Below are 15,279 nucleotides of genomic sequence, written 5' to 3'. Positions count from 1 at the left end.
TTTGGGGAGTAGTACAGTAACAGTATACAGTCAGGGTTTGGGGAGTAATACAGTAATAGTATACAGTCAGGGTTCAGGGAGTAATACAGCAACAGTATACAGTCAGGGATTGGGGAATAGTACAGTAACAGTATACAGTCAGGGTTTGGGGAGTAATACAGTAACAGTATACAGTCAGGGATTGAGGAGCAGTACAGTAACAGTATACAGTCAGGTTTGGGGAGTAATACAGTAACAGTATACAGTCAGGGATTGGGGAGTAGTACAGTAACAGTATACAGTCATGGATTGGGGAGTAATACAGTAACAGTATACAGTCAGGGATTGGGGAATAGTACAGTAACAGTATACAGTCAGGGATTGGGGAGTAATACAGTAACAGTATACAGTCAGGGTTTGGGGAGTAATACAGTAACAGTATACAGTCAGGGTTTGGGGAGTAATACAGTAACAGTATACAGTCAGGGATTCGGGGATAGTACAGTAACAGTATACAGTCAGGGTTTGGGGAGTAATACAGTAACAGTATACAGTCAGGGATTGGGGAATAGTACAGTAACAGTATACAGTCAGGGATTGGGGAGTAATACAGTAACAGTATACAGTCAGGGTTTGGGGAGTAATACAGTAACAGTATACAGTCAGGGATTGGGGAATAGTACAGTAACAGTATACAGTCAGGGATTGGGGAGTAGTACAGTAACAGTATACAGTCTGGTTAGGTGACTGAGTATAACCTTGGTATGTGGCACATCAGTGTGTAAAGTAGCTCACCGATGATGCTACCTAGTAGGGTGACGAAACGTCTGAAAACAAACCTTGCAGCTCAGCGAGCAAACTTCCTTCCAGAACCTCAACCTGAGCTATAAATCTTCTCAAAAATCCTGAAGATGGTATAACAATTTGTTTTGTTCATTCACGGGATGTTGTCATCACTGGCTGGGCCACTGTTTATTGCCCATCCCTAATTACCCAGTGGGCAGCTAATCTTCGATCACATTGCTGTGTGTCTGGAGTCACGTGTAGGTCTGACTGGATAAAGATAGCAGTTCCCTTCCCGAAAGGACATTAGTGAACGAGATGGATTTTTCCCAACAATTGACGACAGATTCATGGTCATCATTAGGCTCTTCATTCCAGGTTTTTATGTAATTCAAATTGCACCATCTGCTGTTGTGGGACTTGAACCCAGGTCCCCACACATAAGTTGAGTTTCTGGATTAATATTCTCGCGGTAATATCACGTGGCCATTGCCTCCCCTGAGGAGAAATGGCATGAAATGTGAGGTGATGTGATTTTACAGGAAGAATATGGCGTTGAATATTACTTAAATGGAGAAATACTGCAGAAAGCTGCAGAAGAGAGGGATTTGGGGGTCCTCTTCCATGGATCATAAAAATCTCGCATCCAAGTTCAGTGGGTCATAGGGAAGGCAAATGGAATATTGGTCTTTGTTTCAAAGGGAGTGGAGAATGAAGCATGGGAAGTTTCACTGAAACTAAACAAGGTATTCGCCAGATCACAGCAGGAACACATTTGTTTCAGACCCCTTATCCAAGGAGAGATAGACTGGGATTGAGAACAGTTCAGAGAAGGTTTACTCAGCTGATCCTGGGTATAGAGGGCCTGTTTATGAGGAGAGGGTGGGTAAATTTGGTTCTGTACGCATTGGAGTTTAGAGGAACGCATGGTGCCCTTATTGAAACAAACAGGACTCTTAGGGGACTTGACAGGGGAGATGTGGAGAGGCTGTTTCCCCTTGCGGGGAGATGAGGAGGAATTTCTTCTCTCAGAGGGGAGTGAATCTGTGGAATTCTTTACCACAGAGGACTGTCGAGGTTGGGTCATTCAGTACATTCAAGGCTGAGAGTGACAGATTCTTAATCAAGAGGAGAATTGAAAGTTAGAGGGATAAGGCAGGATGGTCTCACTGAATCGTGGAGCAGACTTGACAGTTTAATGGCCTACACCTTTTCCTACAACGTACGGTCTTACAGGGTCTCAGTTTAAGATCGCAACTTATGTTCAACAAGTCGGAAACTGTGGCAGAGCAGGGTTGGCTTCCTCTGCCTGACACTGGAAGTGTGGAAAGATCAGAATGAGGAATAGGAGTCGGTCACTCTCACTTTGAACCTGGTCTATTACTCCATCCAATCATGGCTTATCTCTTATCTGCAGTCCCTCTTCACCCAGTATCCCCTGCCCCTTAAAGGAAATAAAAAAGTTGCCTTTGGCACCAAGAAAATTACCCCAGAGGAGAGCTGCAGAAACCTTTAATGATAAATAATAGGACGTTCTAGATGTCAAACAGCTGGGGCTGAGTGACATTCTGTCTCAGTGATAACTACCTTAAAACTTTGTGTGAGTTTTAGGGGAAGCCCTGTAAACAGATAAGTATCTATCTCTCGATTAAAAGCATTGCATAAAGCAGTCACATCTTATAAACATTGGGCCTACCTTCCCCCACGCTGCTCCTGTGATCTGGCAGAGGGATACAATGGGAGAAAGTTGATCTCAGTTACAGACTATACCGTACTATTTGAAGCGAAGCAGTGACAATCCCAGACATTCTCGTCAATATTTCAGCCTCTCCACTAACATGACTAAACTGGTAAGACTTTACTTAGTTAATCAGTCATTTTGCTGTCTATGGGATCTTGGTGTGCACATTTTGGGTGATATATCTTTCCAAAATGAATTGAACATAAAAGGTGGTTCATTGGTTTAAAACGCTTCAGGACCAGTTGTTCTGTTATTTCACAATCACCTTTAATTAATCAATCAATAATTATTTTAAAAAATCATATTAATGCAGCCCCTATTTGAGACACTCTTCCTGTGGATGTTTTGATATAATGACAATCTGATACATACAGGGCTGAGGGACTTGAGACTGTTTTCATGAGACAGAAGGTTGAGAGGTGACTTAAATGAGACATATAAGATAACCAGAGGGTTAGGTAGGGTGGACAGGGAGATGGTGATGGCTAGCACGGGGGGACATAGCTTTAAATTGAGGGGTGATGTTAGAGGTAGGTTCTTTACTCAGAGAGTAGTGGGAGGTGGGGGGGGATGCCCTGCCTGCAACAGTAGTAGACTCACCAACTTTAAGGGCATTTAAATGGTCATTGGATAAACATATGGATGATAATGGAATAGTGTAGGTTAGATGGGCTTCAGATTGGTTCCACAGGTCGGCGCAACATCGAGGGTCAAGGGGCCTGTACTGCGGTGCATTGTGCATTGTTCTATGTTCTATACAGACAGCTTGATATAATATACACCAATCTGTTACACACCAATCTGTTACATACCAATCTGTTACAAGCCAATCTGTTACGCACCAATCTGTTACAGGCCAATCTGTTACAAGCCAATCTGTCACAAGCCAATCTGTAACAGGCCAATTTTTTTATAGGCCAAACTGTTACAGGCCAATCTGTTACACACCAATCCATTACAGGCCAATCTGTTACACACCAGCCTGTTACAGGCCAATCCATTACAGGCCAATCTGTTACAGGTCAATCTGACATACACCAATCTGTTACAGGACAATCTGTTACATATCAATCTGTTACAGGCCAATCTGTTACACACCAACTTGATACAGGCTAATCTGTTACAAGTCAATCTGTTATAAGCCAATCTGTAACAGGCCAATTTTTTATAGGCCAAGATGTTACAGGGCAATCCATTACAGGCCAATCTGTTACACGCCAATCTGTTACAGGCCAATCCGTTACAGGTCAATCTGATATACACCAATCTATTACAGGACAATCTGTTACAGGCCAATCTGTTACACACCAATCCATTACAGGCCAATCTGTTACACGCCAATCTGTTACAGGCCAATCCGTTACAGGTCAATCTGATATACACCAATCTATTACAGGACAATCTGTTACAGGCCAATCTATTACACACCAATCCGTTACAGGCCAATCTGTCACATGCTGATCTGTTACACACCAATCTGTTACAGGCCAATCTGTTACAGGCCAATCTATAAAGGGCTGAAAATGTGTTGCTGGAAAAGCGCAGCAGGTCAGGCAGCATCCAGGGAACAGGAGAATCGACGTTTCGGGCATAAGCCCTTCTTCAGGAACGTCGATTCTCCTGTTCCCTGGATGCTGCCTGACCTGCTGCGCTTTTCCAGCAACACATTTTCAGCTCTGATCTCCAGCATCTGCAGACCTCACTTTCTCCTCAATCTATAAAGGGCCAATCTGTTGGAAATGCAACTGTCTCTGGGGGTGGGAGGAGAGGAGGGAGACTCTGTCTCTCTGAAGGATGGATCCCACAGTCGAGCAGCTTTTGTACTCACAATAAGAAGCTCATGGTTTCATTCAGGATCCTGCAGCGTGGGGACAGGCTGATGGTGAGCTCTCAGGGCCAGTGATTTCACCAGCTGCTGCTCCCTGGCAACAAGTAAGCTCCTGTAGCTGCTCCTACTCCAGATTCCAGCTGGTCCTGCTCCTGCTCCTGGTGCGGCTCCTGCTCCTGCTCCTGCTCCTGGTGCGGCTCCTGCTCCTGGTCCTGCTCCTGCTGCTGATTGCTGCCTGCTGTGATTTCTCTGCTGCTCTAGTTTGCAGGTTTCTGTTCCTGCTCCTGCAGCTGCTGTGTCTGTCTGCTTGTTGTGAGGGGCCCTCCCAGCACTCGCGAGATTGCAGCTGCAGTCTGACCTTGCAGCTCCAGACAGATTGCTGATGCTGCTGCTGCTTTAACTCACAATGTGTCCACCCATCCCAGTGACTCTCCACAACCATACACCACATCAGCACAGGCAAAGAAACAAGCACTCTTACTTCGAACACGTAAAGCTGTTCGCTCCGCACTCTGATTGCTGTCTAAGTATTGTGTTCTGATACAGCTTTTGTCTTTTAATTTCCTTTGTCATGTTGCATGAACAAAATGGGAATTTGTGGTAGTTACTACTAGATTAACATGAACATCTGATCATGTCAAACGAGGAAAAGAAGTTGCACTTTTTAAAGCCTTTAATTATAACTTCGGGATTTTTAAAAAGCATTTCATAGCCATCGCTGACAAATATACACCAGCAATTTTCACTGGCCTGAAATGAAATGAATGTTTCATCACGACAGTATTTCTTTTTGGAAAGGGGAAGTTGCTTCCAGAATGTACAGAAAAGTAGATTTTCAGCGAAACTGTGTGTGTCATCTGTAGCTATGACTCAGAGTTTAAAGTCAGAAGGTCGTGTGTTGTAATCTGTCGAGGGCAAAAATCCAGGCTGACCCTCCCATGCTGGAACCCAGGGAGTGCTGTTCTGTTGGTAGTGCTGTCTTTTGAAGTATGGAGATCCTCTGACGTGGGTGTTAAAGATCCCATGACTCTGTTTTGAAGATAAGCAGGAAGCTTCTCCTGGTGGCCTGGCCAATATTTATCTGGCATCAACATAACAAACAATCAAATCCAATGGTTTGATCTTTATCACATTACTGCTTGTGATAGCCTACTGTGCATACGTTTTGGTGCTGTGTTCCCTACAATGCCCACACTTCAAATGAACTTCATTGACTGTAAACAGGTTTGCAAGGTCCTGAGCTGCTACATATTTTGGGCTTTCGGTGTTTCAATCCGGATTTCCGACTCCAGTCCCATAATGCTGTACATCCACTCCCTCCACCACCAATGCTCAGTAGCAACAGTGTATACCACTGAGAAGATATTCCTCAATAATTCACCAAGGGCTCCTCAGACAGCACCTTCCAAACCCATGACCAGTTCCATCCAGAAGGACAAGGGCAGCAGATACATGGGAAAGGGCTTTTGCCCGAAACGTCGATTTTTAGCTGCTCCTTGGATGCTGCCTGAACTGCTGTGCTCTTCCAGCACCACTAATCCAGATACATGGGAACACCACTCCCTACAAGATCCCCTCCCCCTCGCAGCCACTCACCATCCTGACTTGGAAATATTTCACTGTTCCTTCACTGTCAATGGGTCAGAATCCTGGAATTCTTTCCCTAAGGGCATTGTGGGTCTACCTACAGCACATGGACTGCAGCGATTCAAGAAGGCAGCTCACCCCCACCTTCTCAAGGGGCAACTAGGGTCCGGAAATAAATGCTGACCCAGACAGCAATGCCCACATCCCATAAATGAATAAACAAGCCCTAACGTAAGACTGCAACTTGCACATCTCACAAATGTTAGTTAGGACTGAGGCTGGATAATAATGACATTCCTATTTATTCATACTATTTCTACAATCTTTCAGAGGAAGACTGTTATGACTTGCTGGACCAGTGAGGTGGTATTATGTGTATGTCCTCCTGTGCTACAGATGGCGATGTGTGTAGACGTTAGTATCAAACAGTTTTTAACAGCACAAAGAGAGGCCCTTTGGCTCATAATATCTACTCTTGTCACAAATTAACCATCCATTCAAATCCATTGTCTAGCACTCAGCGTTGCACACAATGGCATTTCAAGTGTCCATCTACTCTTAAATGCCTTGAGGATTTCCTGTCTTTACCACCCTCTCAGGTAGTGGCTTCTAGATACTCATGACTTCTGGATGAAAATGAAGTCCTCCAATCCCCTCTAAACCTCCAGCTCCTTATCCTAGATCTGTGCCCCTAGTCATTGACCCTTCTACAAAGAGGAAATAATTTCTCCCTCTCTCACCTATCTCTGACCCCCAGAATTCTGTCCCCCTCATCCTTCTGTGCTCGAAGGAAAATAACCCCGGCCTCTCTCGGCTCTGTCCACCGCTGAATCGCTCCATCCCAGGCAACATCCTGGGGAATCTCCTCCACACACCCTCCAGTGCAACCACATCCTTCCTATAGTGCGGATGCAGAATTGCACAGAGTGCTCCAGCTGTGTCCTAACGAGTGTTATATACAGCTCCCTTATAACCTTCCTGCTCTTATATTCAATGTTGTGACTAATAAAGGTAAGTGGCCCACATATCTTCTTAACCACCTGTCTTGCTACCTTTAATGTCCATACACTTAATGGTAAAGTCCTAGGGAGTGCTGCTGAACAAAGAGACCTTGGAGTGCAGGTTCATAGCTCCTTGAAAGTGGAATCGCAGGTAAGTAGAATAGTGAAGAAGGCGTCTGGTATGCTTTCCTTTATTGGTCAGAGTATTGAGTACATGAGTTGGGAGGTCATGTTGCGGCTGTACACAACATTGGTTAGGCCATTTTTGGAATATTGTGTGTAATTCTGGTCTCCTTCCTATCGGAAGGATATTGTGAAACTTGAAAGGGTTCAGAAAAGATTTACAAGGATGTTACCAGGATTGGAGGATTGGAGCTATAGGGAGAGGCTGAACAGGGTGACTTTATAGAGGTTTATAAAGTTATGAGGAGCATGGATAGGCTAAATAGACAAAGCATTTTCCTTGGGGTCAGGGAGTCCAGAACTAGAGGGGCATAGGTTTAGGGTGAGAGGGGAAAGATATAAAATAGAACTAAGGGGCAACGTTTTCACACAGAGGGTGGTACGTGTATGGAATGAGCTGCCAGAGGAAGTGGTGGAGGCTGGTACAATTACAACATTTAAAAGGCATTTGGATGGGTATATGAATAGGAAGGGTTTGGAGGGATATGGGCCGGGTGCTGGCAGGTGGGACTAGATTGGGTTGAAATATCTGGTCGGCATGGATGGGTTGGACCGAAGGGTCTGTTTCCATGCTGTACATCTCTATGACTCTATGACATGCACAAAAAACAGACAGCCTCCCGTGCTATGGGTGGCGCTGTGTGTGGAGGTTAATGAGGCAGCCTTCCGAGCTCTGGGTGGCGCGTGGAGGTTAATGGTTAGCATCCCTTCCGATAGGTGGCGCTGCGTGTGGAGGTTGATGGTTAGCCTCCCGTCCTTTCGGTGGCGCTGTGTGTGGAGGTTAATGGTGAGCCTCCCGTCCTATCGGTGGCGCTGTGTGTGGAGGTTAATGGTGAGCCTCCCATCCTATCGGTGGCGCTGTGTGTGGAGGTTAATGGTGAGCCTCCCGTCCTATCGGTGGCGCTGTGTGTGGAGGTTAATGGTGAGCCTCCCGTCCTATCGGTGGCGCTGTGTGTGGAGGTCCTGTAGCCGATGCCGGGGCCTCAGTGAGCGAGGGGAGAGGCTGCTGGCGGTACCGGCTCTGGCGAGCGATTCAGTCCGGATCCTGATCCGGTCTCCATGGCCGTCAGCTCCAGGCTTGGTGTCTTCCTGAATCTGCGTGCTCTATCCCGGGCTTACAGCCTGTTGGTGGCCGGAGGCCGGAGTCCCTGCTTCCCGTCAGTGTCGGTGTCAGTGAAGGAGCCGCAGGCCCGGAGTGGGGCCTCGGCCTCGAGTACAGTCAGGGCCGGGCTCCATCCCCGCTACTCACATCAGGTAAGAAGCTGCTGGTGGGAAATGGGGACTACAACCAGGAATGCACCCTCATCAATCCACACAAACATCTTTGCAATTGAAGAAATATAAATGTGTTTATAAAATGCTGTTAAAGTGTTAAGTGCTGAGTTATGGAAAATATAAAGTCATGATGTAAATGTCCCATTTCAAAAAAGTCTTAGTAAAATAGTTATATAAAGTATTTCATGTGTGTCAGCATTGAAGATAATGTTGTATTTAATGTGCATTTATTTATGGATAATTGTGTGTGTTGGCTGTATTACTGCAGCTTGGACTCAGAGCATCTAATGTTGTAAAATGCCCTTTGGTTGGTCATTACAGACAATTTTACAACACAGCCAGGTATTAGGATAAATAACCACAACTTGATCAAGGAGGAGTTCAGTTTAAAGGGGGTTCTAACGGAGGAGGAGGGGGTTGCAGGGATTTAGGGAGGGGATTTCAGAATTAGGACCCAGGCCACTGAAGGCAGAGCTGCCAACGACAGAGCGACTCAACTCAGAGAGATTTGTTCACTGGAGACCAGAATTAGGCTGAAAGGGTGTTTTCCCTAGTGGGAGAGACTAGACCTAGGGGATACAGTTTAAAAATAAGGCACTGACTATTTAAGACTATCATGAGAAATATTTTTTAGACTACGTTAAAGCTAGGTTAGTTGATTATTTGACTAACGAGTCAGTCAAAGGATAACAGGCAGGAATGTGAAGTTCATCAAATCAGTCAGGATATTAATTGGCAAGAAGGCTTGAGGGACTGAATAGCCTACTCCTGATTTGTTGGGGTATGAATTCTGGGATCTGAAGTTTGTAGAACTATTTTTAAGATGTTAGGAGAAAGGTATAGAGGCGACATCAGAGGTAGATTTTTTATGCAGAGAGTTGTGAATGCATGGAATGCGTTGCCAGCTGTGGTGGTGGGAGCAGAGTTATTGGGGACATTTAAGCAACTGCTGGACATGCACATGGAGAGCAGTGAGTTGAGGGGTGCGTAGGTTAGGTTATTTTACATTAGGATTAATCCTCGGCACAACATCGTGGGTCACAGGGCTTGTTCTGTGCTGTACTTTTCTATGTTCTATGTTCTAACTGGAGACTGGGAGGGATGAGGCCAAGGTGAGATTTCAAAACAAGGATGAAAATTTTTAAAATACAGGTGTGCCCAGACTGGGAACTAATGCAGCTAGCACAACATTAATGTATTCGTGTGAGAGTGTATTTATTCATGTTCCTAGTAAACACTGGTTAACTATAACGGATGCAGGTAACACTCTCTGTTGCTCATGAGCCTTCTCCTAACCAGTAAGTTTTAAAAGCTTCTCCATTTGATCACATCTGATTCACTCCCGTGGGTGCATCATTTTAGCAATATTGTCTGATGTTTGTGTTCGTCTATCTAGATAACATTTCGCTGAACTTTTCCATTTTGTTTTTGGCTCATTGGTACTGTTATGGTATTCATCTTTGGCGTGCAATTGTTGCCAGCTGGCCCACCATTTATTACCTGTCCCCAATAGCCCTGGAGGAGCTGCTGGTGAGTTGTCTGTTTGAACTGCTGTGGTTCATTCGGCGGAGGGACAGCCACAGTTCTTTTAGGAAGAGAGTTCCAGGGTTTTGAGTTTTTGACAGTGAAGGAATGTTGGATTTGGTTTCATGTCAGGATGACATAGACTTGGAAGAGAACTTGCAAGTTTCTGATCATAGAAAATAGGAGCAGGAATAGGCCATTCGGCCACTCATCTTGCCCCCCCACCCCAGATGGTAGTGGTCACAGGTTAGGAAGATGATGCTGAAGGATCCTTCACAAATCTCTGCAATGCAACTCATAGATGGAGAAAGTGAGCACTGCAGATGCTGGAGCGTGTGGTGCTAGAAAAGCACAGCTGGTCAGGCAGCATCCAAGGAACAGGAAAATCGACGTTGTGGGCATAAGCCCTTCATCAGGAATGAGGCTTGTGGCCCAAAGGAGAGGAGGGTGGGGCTGGGGGGTGGGTAGCTGGGAATGCGATAGGTAGCTGAAGATGGGGGTGATGGTGATAGGTCAGAGAGGAGGGTGGAGTGGATAGATGGGAAGGAAGATGGACAAATAGGACAGTTCAAGCTGAGTTGGAAGGTTGAGACTAGGATAAGGTGGAGCGAGGAGAAATGGGGAAACTGGTGAAATCCACATTGATCTGGTATGGCTGGAAGGTCCCAAGGCAGAAGACGTGTTTTTCCTCCAGGCTTCGGCTGGTTAGGGTTTGGCAGTAGAGGAGGCTCAGGATCTGCATGTTCTTGGTGGAGTGGGACGGGGAGTTAAAGTATCAGGTGGTTAGAGTCCGTTGCGCTTGATGTGGTCTCCTCTACATTGGGGAGACAGGATGCCAACTTGCGAAACGTTTCAGCAAACATCTCTGGGATATACGCATTAGCCAACCCCACTGCGCTGTGGCTGAACACTTTAACTCCCCCTCCCACTCCGCCAAAGACATGCAGGTCCTGGGCTGCCTTCACTGCCAAATCCTAGCCACCCAACACCTGGAGGAAGAATGCCTTGGGACTCTCTAACCACATGGTTTCAGTGTGGATTTCACCAGCTTCCTCATCTCCCCTCCCACCACCTTATCTCAGATCCAACCTTCCAGTTGGAACTGCCCTCTTGAACTCTCCTACCTTTCCATCTTCCTTCCCATCTATCTGCTCCACTCTCCCCTCCAATCTATCTCCATTACCCCCACCTGCATCCACCTATCGCATTCCCAGCTACTTTGCCCCCCCTGCCCCACCCCCTTCCCATTTATCTCTCAGCCCCCCTGGGCCAGAAGCCTCATTCCTGATGAAGGGCTTGTCCTCGAAATGTTGACTCTCCCGCTCCTCAGATGCTGCCTGATTTGAGGTGCTTTTCCAGTGCCACACTTTTCGAACTTGTAGATGCTGCTACTGAGCGTCAGTCTTAAAATGCTTAATATCATGGTGTTAATGAAGTAGGCTGCTTTTCCCTGGTGTCTTTTGAGCTGCTTATGTTATTGGGCCTGCACCCAGCTAGGCAAGTGGAGAATGTTCCGTCACATTCCTGACTTGTCTCCTGGATTAAGATCCTGTCAATGAATCTTGATTTGTGAACCAAACTCCAGCATGTCTTCATCATCAACATCTCAGATGCTAGGTCCAAGTTAAGATCCTACACATGTCCAATATCTTATTGAGATTTTTCTAACTCTGAAGCACAGCCTTGCATTGTCACTGGTTTAGCTCTCTCTGCTGTTAAAACCCAAGTCTATATCTTTATCACCTTCAAGATCAACCAGGAATGGACTGAGACTGCTGGCCCAACCATCGAAGCCCACATCCTGTGAGTGAGTGAATGAAAAACACGGTCTCACTCTTTGTTCCTGCTTCCCCCGTTCATTATCTACAACCAGTTCCGAGTGCTTCATTTAATGTTCTGAAGAAGAATCATGCTTGACTTGATATGTTAACTCTCTCTATCTCCACAAATGCTGCCAGACCTGCTTAGTTTCCCCCAGCATTCTGCCTGCCTCATGAAATGCGGTTCACCACTACAGCACATCCCACACTATTACCTTCTCCTTTTGTATTTTGTGCACCTTAGTCTCCTTGAGCTTGCTTCCTTTTCCTCCTTGATCCTACTCTGCCAACCTTGGAGATCCAACTCCACTCTGTATACAAGCTGGATTCTCCCAATATTAACTTTCTGATCATAGAAGCATAGAAAGTGGGAGCAGGAATAGGCCATTCAGCCCTTTGAGCCTGCCCCACCATTCCAGTGTGATATCTCTGATTATCCAACTCAGTCCCCTGTTCATGTTTTCTTCCACACCCTTTAGCCCTAAGGTCTGAATCTAACATCTTCTTAAGAAGGTTCTAGGCTGTGACCTCAATTTTTTTTTGGTAGAGAATCCCGCAGGCTCGCATTCTCTGGGTGGAGATGTTTCTCCAGTTTCAGTCCGAGATGGGCTCCCCATACCCTTAGATTGTGACCCGCGGTCATTAGGAAACAGGTATGTAGGTGAGAGGGTGCATTCACTGTACTCTACTTAGATTTCAGCAAGGCCTTTGGTTAAGGATCCACTTGGGGGACTGATAACAAAGGGAGGAGCCCATGGGCTGCAAGGACATTTGGTAAATTGGTTCCAGAATTGGTTAAGTGGCAGAAAGCAGTGGATAATGATCAGGGGGTATTTTTGTGATTGAAACGCTGTGACCAGTGCAGTTCCACTGGGTTCAGTGTTGGAACTCTTGCTGTTATGGTATCGATAAACAATTTTGGCTTGAATGCAGGAGGGTTGTTCTGTAAGTTCACAGATGATACAAAAATTGCAGTGTTGGCAAATAGTAAGGAGGATAGTTTTAAATTACAGGAGGATATAGATGGGCTGGTCAGTGGCCAATGGAATTCAATTCAAATAATTGAGAGGTGATGCACTTGGGCAGGAAGGCCAGGCAAGGGTATACATGGTGTTTGATAGGACTCTGAGAAGCACCGATTACCAGAGTGACCTTGTATGTGCAGCCACTGGTCCCTTAAGGTAGTGAGACAGGTACATAATGTTGTTAAAAAGGCACATGGGATACTTGCCTTTATCAGTTGAGTTAGAGAGTTGAAAAGCAGGAAGGTTTATACTGGAACTGTATAAAACATTGGTTGGATCACAGGTAGAGAATTGTGTACAGTTCTGGAATGGACATTGTAGGGGGATGTGATTGCACTGGAGCGAGTACAGAGGAGAGTCACTAGGATGTTGCCTGGGCTGGAGAGCTTCAGTTATAAAGATCAGTTTAGCATATTGGTTAGCAAGTGGAGTTGGAACAAGGGGTCTGTTTCTGTGCTGTATATCTCTGTGACTCTATAAGAGATTTTGGACAGACTGGGATGGATTTCCTTAGAAGATGAATTAGACATGATTGAGATGTATGAAGTGATGAGGGGCATAGACAGAGGAACATCTGCCCTTGGTTGAGGGATGAATCACAAGGATCATACATTTAAGAAAAGGGGCTGGAGGGTTTAGAGGGGCTGTGAGGAAAAATATTTTCAATCAGAGGGTGATGGGGAAGCTGCCTGTAATGGTGCTGGAGGCAGGAACTCTCATAACATTGAGGAAGTATTGTAGATGTGCACTTGTGGTGGCATGGCAAAGAGAGCGATGGAAAAAGCACTGGAAAATGGGATGAAAATAGTCAGGTGGTTGTTTTTAACTGGTGCATACAGAGTGGCCAACAGATCTTTACCTTGCAGTAAATCTCAATGACTCTACAACCCTGTGAAATCCTGTTAGAATTTTAGCCTTGTTGCGAAGCCCTTCCATACACACTACTGACCAGCTAAGCATATGTATATAATTTGGGACTAAACTGAATGGAGGGTGAAGAAAAGGAGTTGATCCACGTCAAGCTTCAGATAAGCTCAATCGTGGCTCTAAGTTAGGTCAGCCGGTATGGGGGATAAGTCTCGACCTCCCTCCCAGTCTCATTCTGATCCAGTGATCAATGTCAGCCTTGCAGCCTCCAGCCTCAGAACTACCTCCTTTATATTGCTCACTCCCACCTCTACCTTACCTCCACTGCTGTCAAAACATTTACTCAAAATCTCAAATACCCAACTGTCCAGTCTCCTGCCATCTGACTTTGCTAATCTTCAAATTATGCAAATATCTGCTTCTGGTATCTCCTTTTCAATTAAAGTCCTGTCCAACATTATCATCATCCTCGGTGATTGTCTCTGATTGCTGCATGACCCCAATATGAAATGTAAAATCCTCTCCTCCCCCCACACAATCCCTCTGGGTTCTTATTCCCACCTCATTACCCTCCAGCCTTTTATCATTGTTTTCCAGTGAGTGTTTTTCCAAAGGGCCCAGTGTATTCCTCACCAAACTGGTCATGATAAAGTCAGCACTGTTCAATTTTTTGTTAATGGACAGATTTTGTTTAGACTTCAGTCCACTGAAAATACACCTTGTTCAAAAATGGGCCAGGTTTTGACAAAATATGGGCCAACTCACAGTTATGTGATGGAAATCTGTGGCTCGGTGCCCAGATACACACTAGACATTGTGAAGAATCATCATTGTGGACTCAAAATGGTAAATCTGTTTCTGTCTCCACAGATACTGCATTTCTCCAGCATTAACTTCCGTTTTTGTTTCAGATTTCCAGCAATGGCAGTGCTTTGTGTTTCTATATTAGGCATTACTTCTGTGCTGGCAGTTTGCTGTGCTGTTTGTAGCCAGTCACCGTACTTTATTCCTTGTTTGTTTTCCCCAATCTAACGCAGGAGCCGTTTCAACCTGTGCACGAAGACTATCCCCCACTCCCTGATTATGTGCCAGCTCCAGTAGAGATGGGGACCGATGTGTTTGTAGTCAGGGCTCGGGGATTGCCATGGTCCTGCTCTGCAGAAGATGTGCTGAGTTTTTTCTCAGGTAAGCTATTTACCACAATCTAGATATCCTATCCATTTAATTTCTGCCCCTTGAGACTGATAGTAGCGTGACAGCTGCTTTATAAGAGTTGTTTTTTTAAATCTGTTGTGGAGTCCAATTTGTATTGCGATGTTTTTGTTGAAGACTGAGAGAGTACTCTGTGCTTGCTGGTCCAACAACCATAGCATTCTCATTCTCGAGCTCAAATGCTTTCGTAGCCTTACCTTCCCTATTTCTGGAAACACAGCCTCCGAGCTGATCTTCCATTTAAGTTAATCAAAACCAAACTTGCTGGAGACCCCGGTGTGGCAGCTTACAGTCCAATATAACTTTATTCTGCATTTTGATCTCCCAACCTCATCTTACATTTTGTGTTCCTTCAGAGCTGCCCTACATCCTGTTATTAATACCTGTTGTGGTCGTGCAGATGTGCCTTCTCTGTCACCATTAACACTCCCTATTCCTTTTGTTCTGTGATTTC

The 15,279-nt window shown here is 45.4% G+C and overlaps 2 protein-coding genes across 2 annotated transcripts in view; one reads left to right on the top strand and one right to left on the bottom strand.

The window, feature by feature from the left end:
* The window catches only part of LOC122539295 (MOB kinase activator 1B), a 47,994-nt gene extending 43,395 nt beyond the window's left edge, over positions 1-4,599 (bottom strand). The window contains exon 1 of the mRNA XM_087979894.1: positions 4,332-4,599. Within this exon, the coding sequence (XP_087836020.1) occupies positions 4,332-4,345 (14 nt within the window). The 5' untranslated portion in view covers positions 4,346-4,599. The remainder of the gene's footprint in view (positions 1-4,331) is intronic.
* Positions 4,600-8,093: 3,494 nt separating this feature from the next.
* The window catches only part of grsf1 (G-rich RNA sequence binding factor 1), a 35,336-nt gene continuing 28,150 nt past the window's right edge, over positions 8,094-15,279 (top strand). Inside the window, exons 1-2 of the mRNA XM_043674474.2 lie at positions 8,094-8,356; positions 14,651-14,798. Of these exons, the coding sequence (XP_043530409.1) occupies positions 8,162-8,356; positions 14,651-14,798 (343 nt within the window). The 5' untranslated portion in view covers positions 8,094-8,161. The remainder of the gene's footprint in view (positions 8,357-14,650; positions 14,799-15,279) is intronic.

Source organism: Chiloscyllium plagiosum, unplaced genomic scaffold (genome assembly GCF_037043375.1).
Source record: "Chiloscyllium plagiosum isolate Xiang-an unplaced genomic scaffold, Cpla_swu_hap1 HiC_scaffold_36, whole genome shotgun sequence".
Classification (NCBI taxonomy): domain Eukaryota; kingdom Metazoa; phylum Chordata; class Chondrichthyes; order Orectolobiformes; family Hemiscylliidae; genus Chiloscyllium; species Chiloscyllium plagiosum.
The sequence above is the reverse complement of the archived record's forward strand: the minus strand, read 5'-3'. Positions and strand labels throughout refer to the sequence as shown.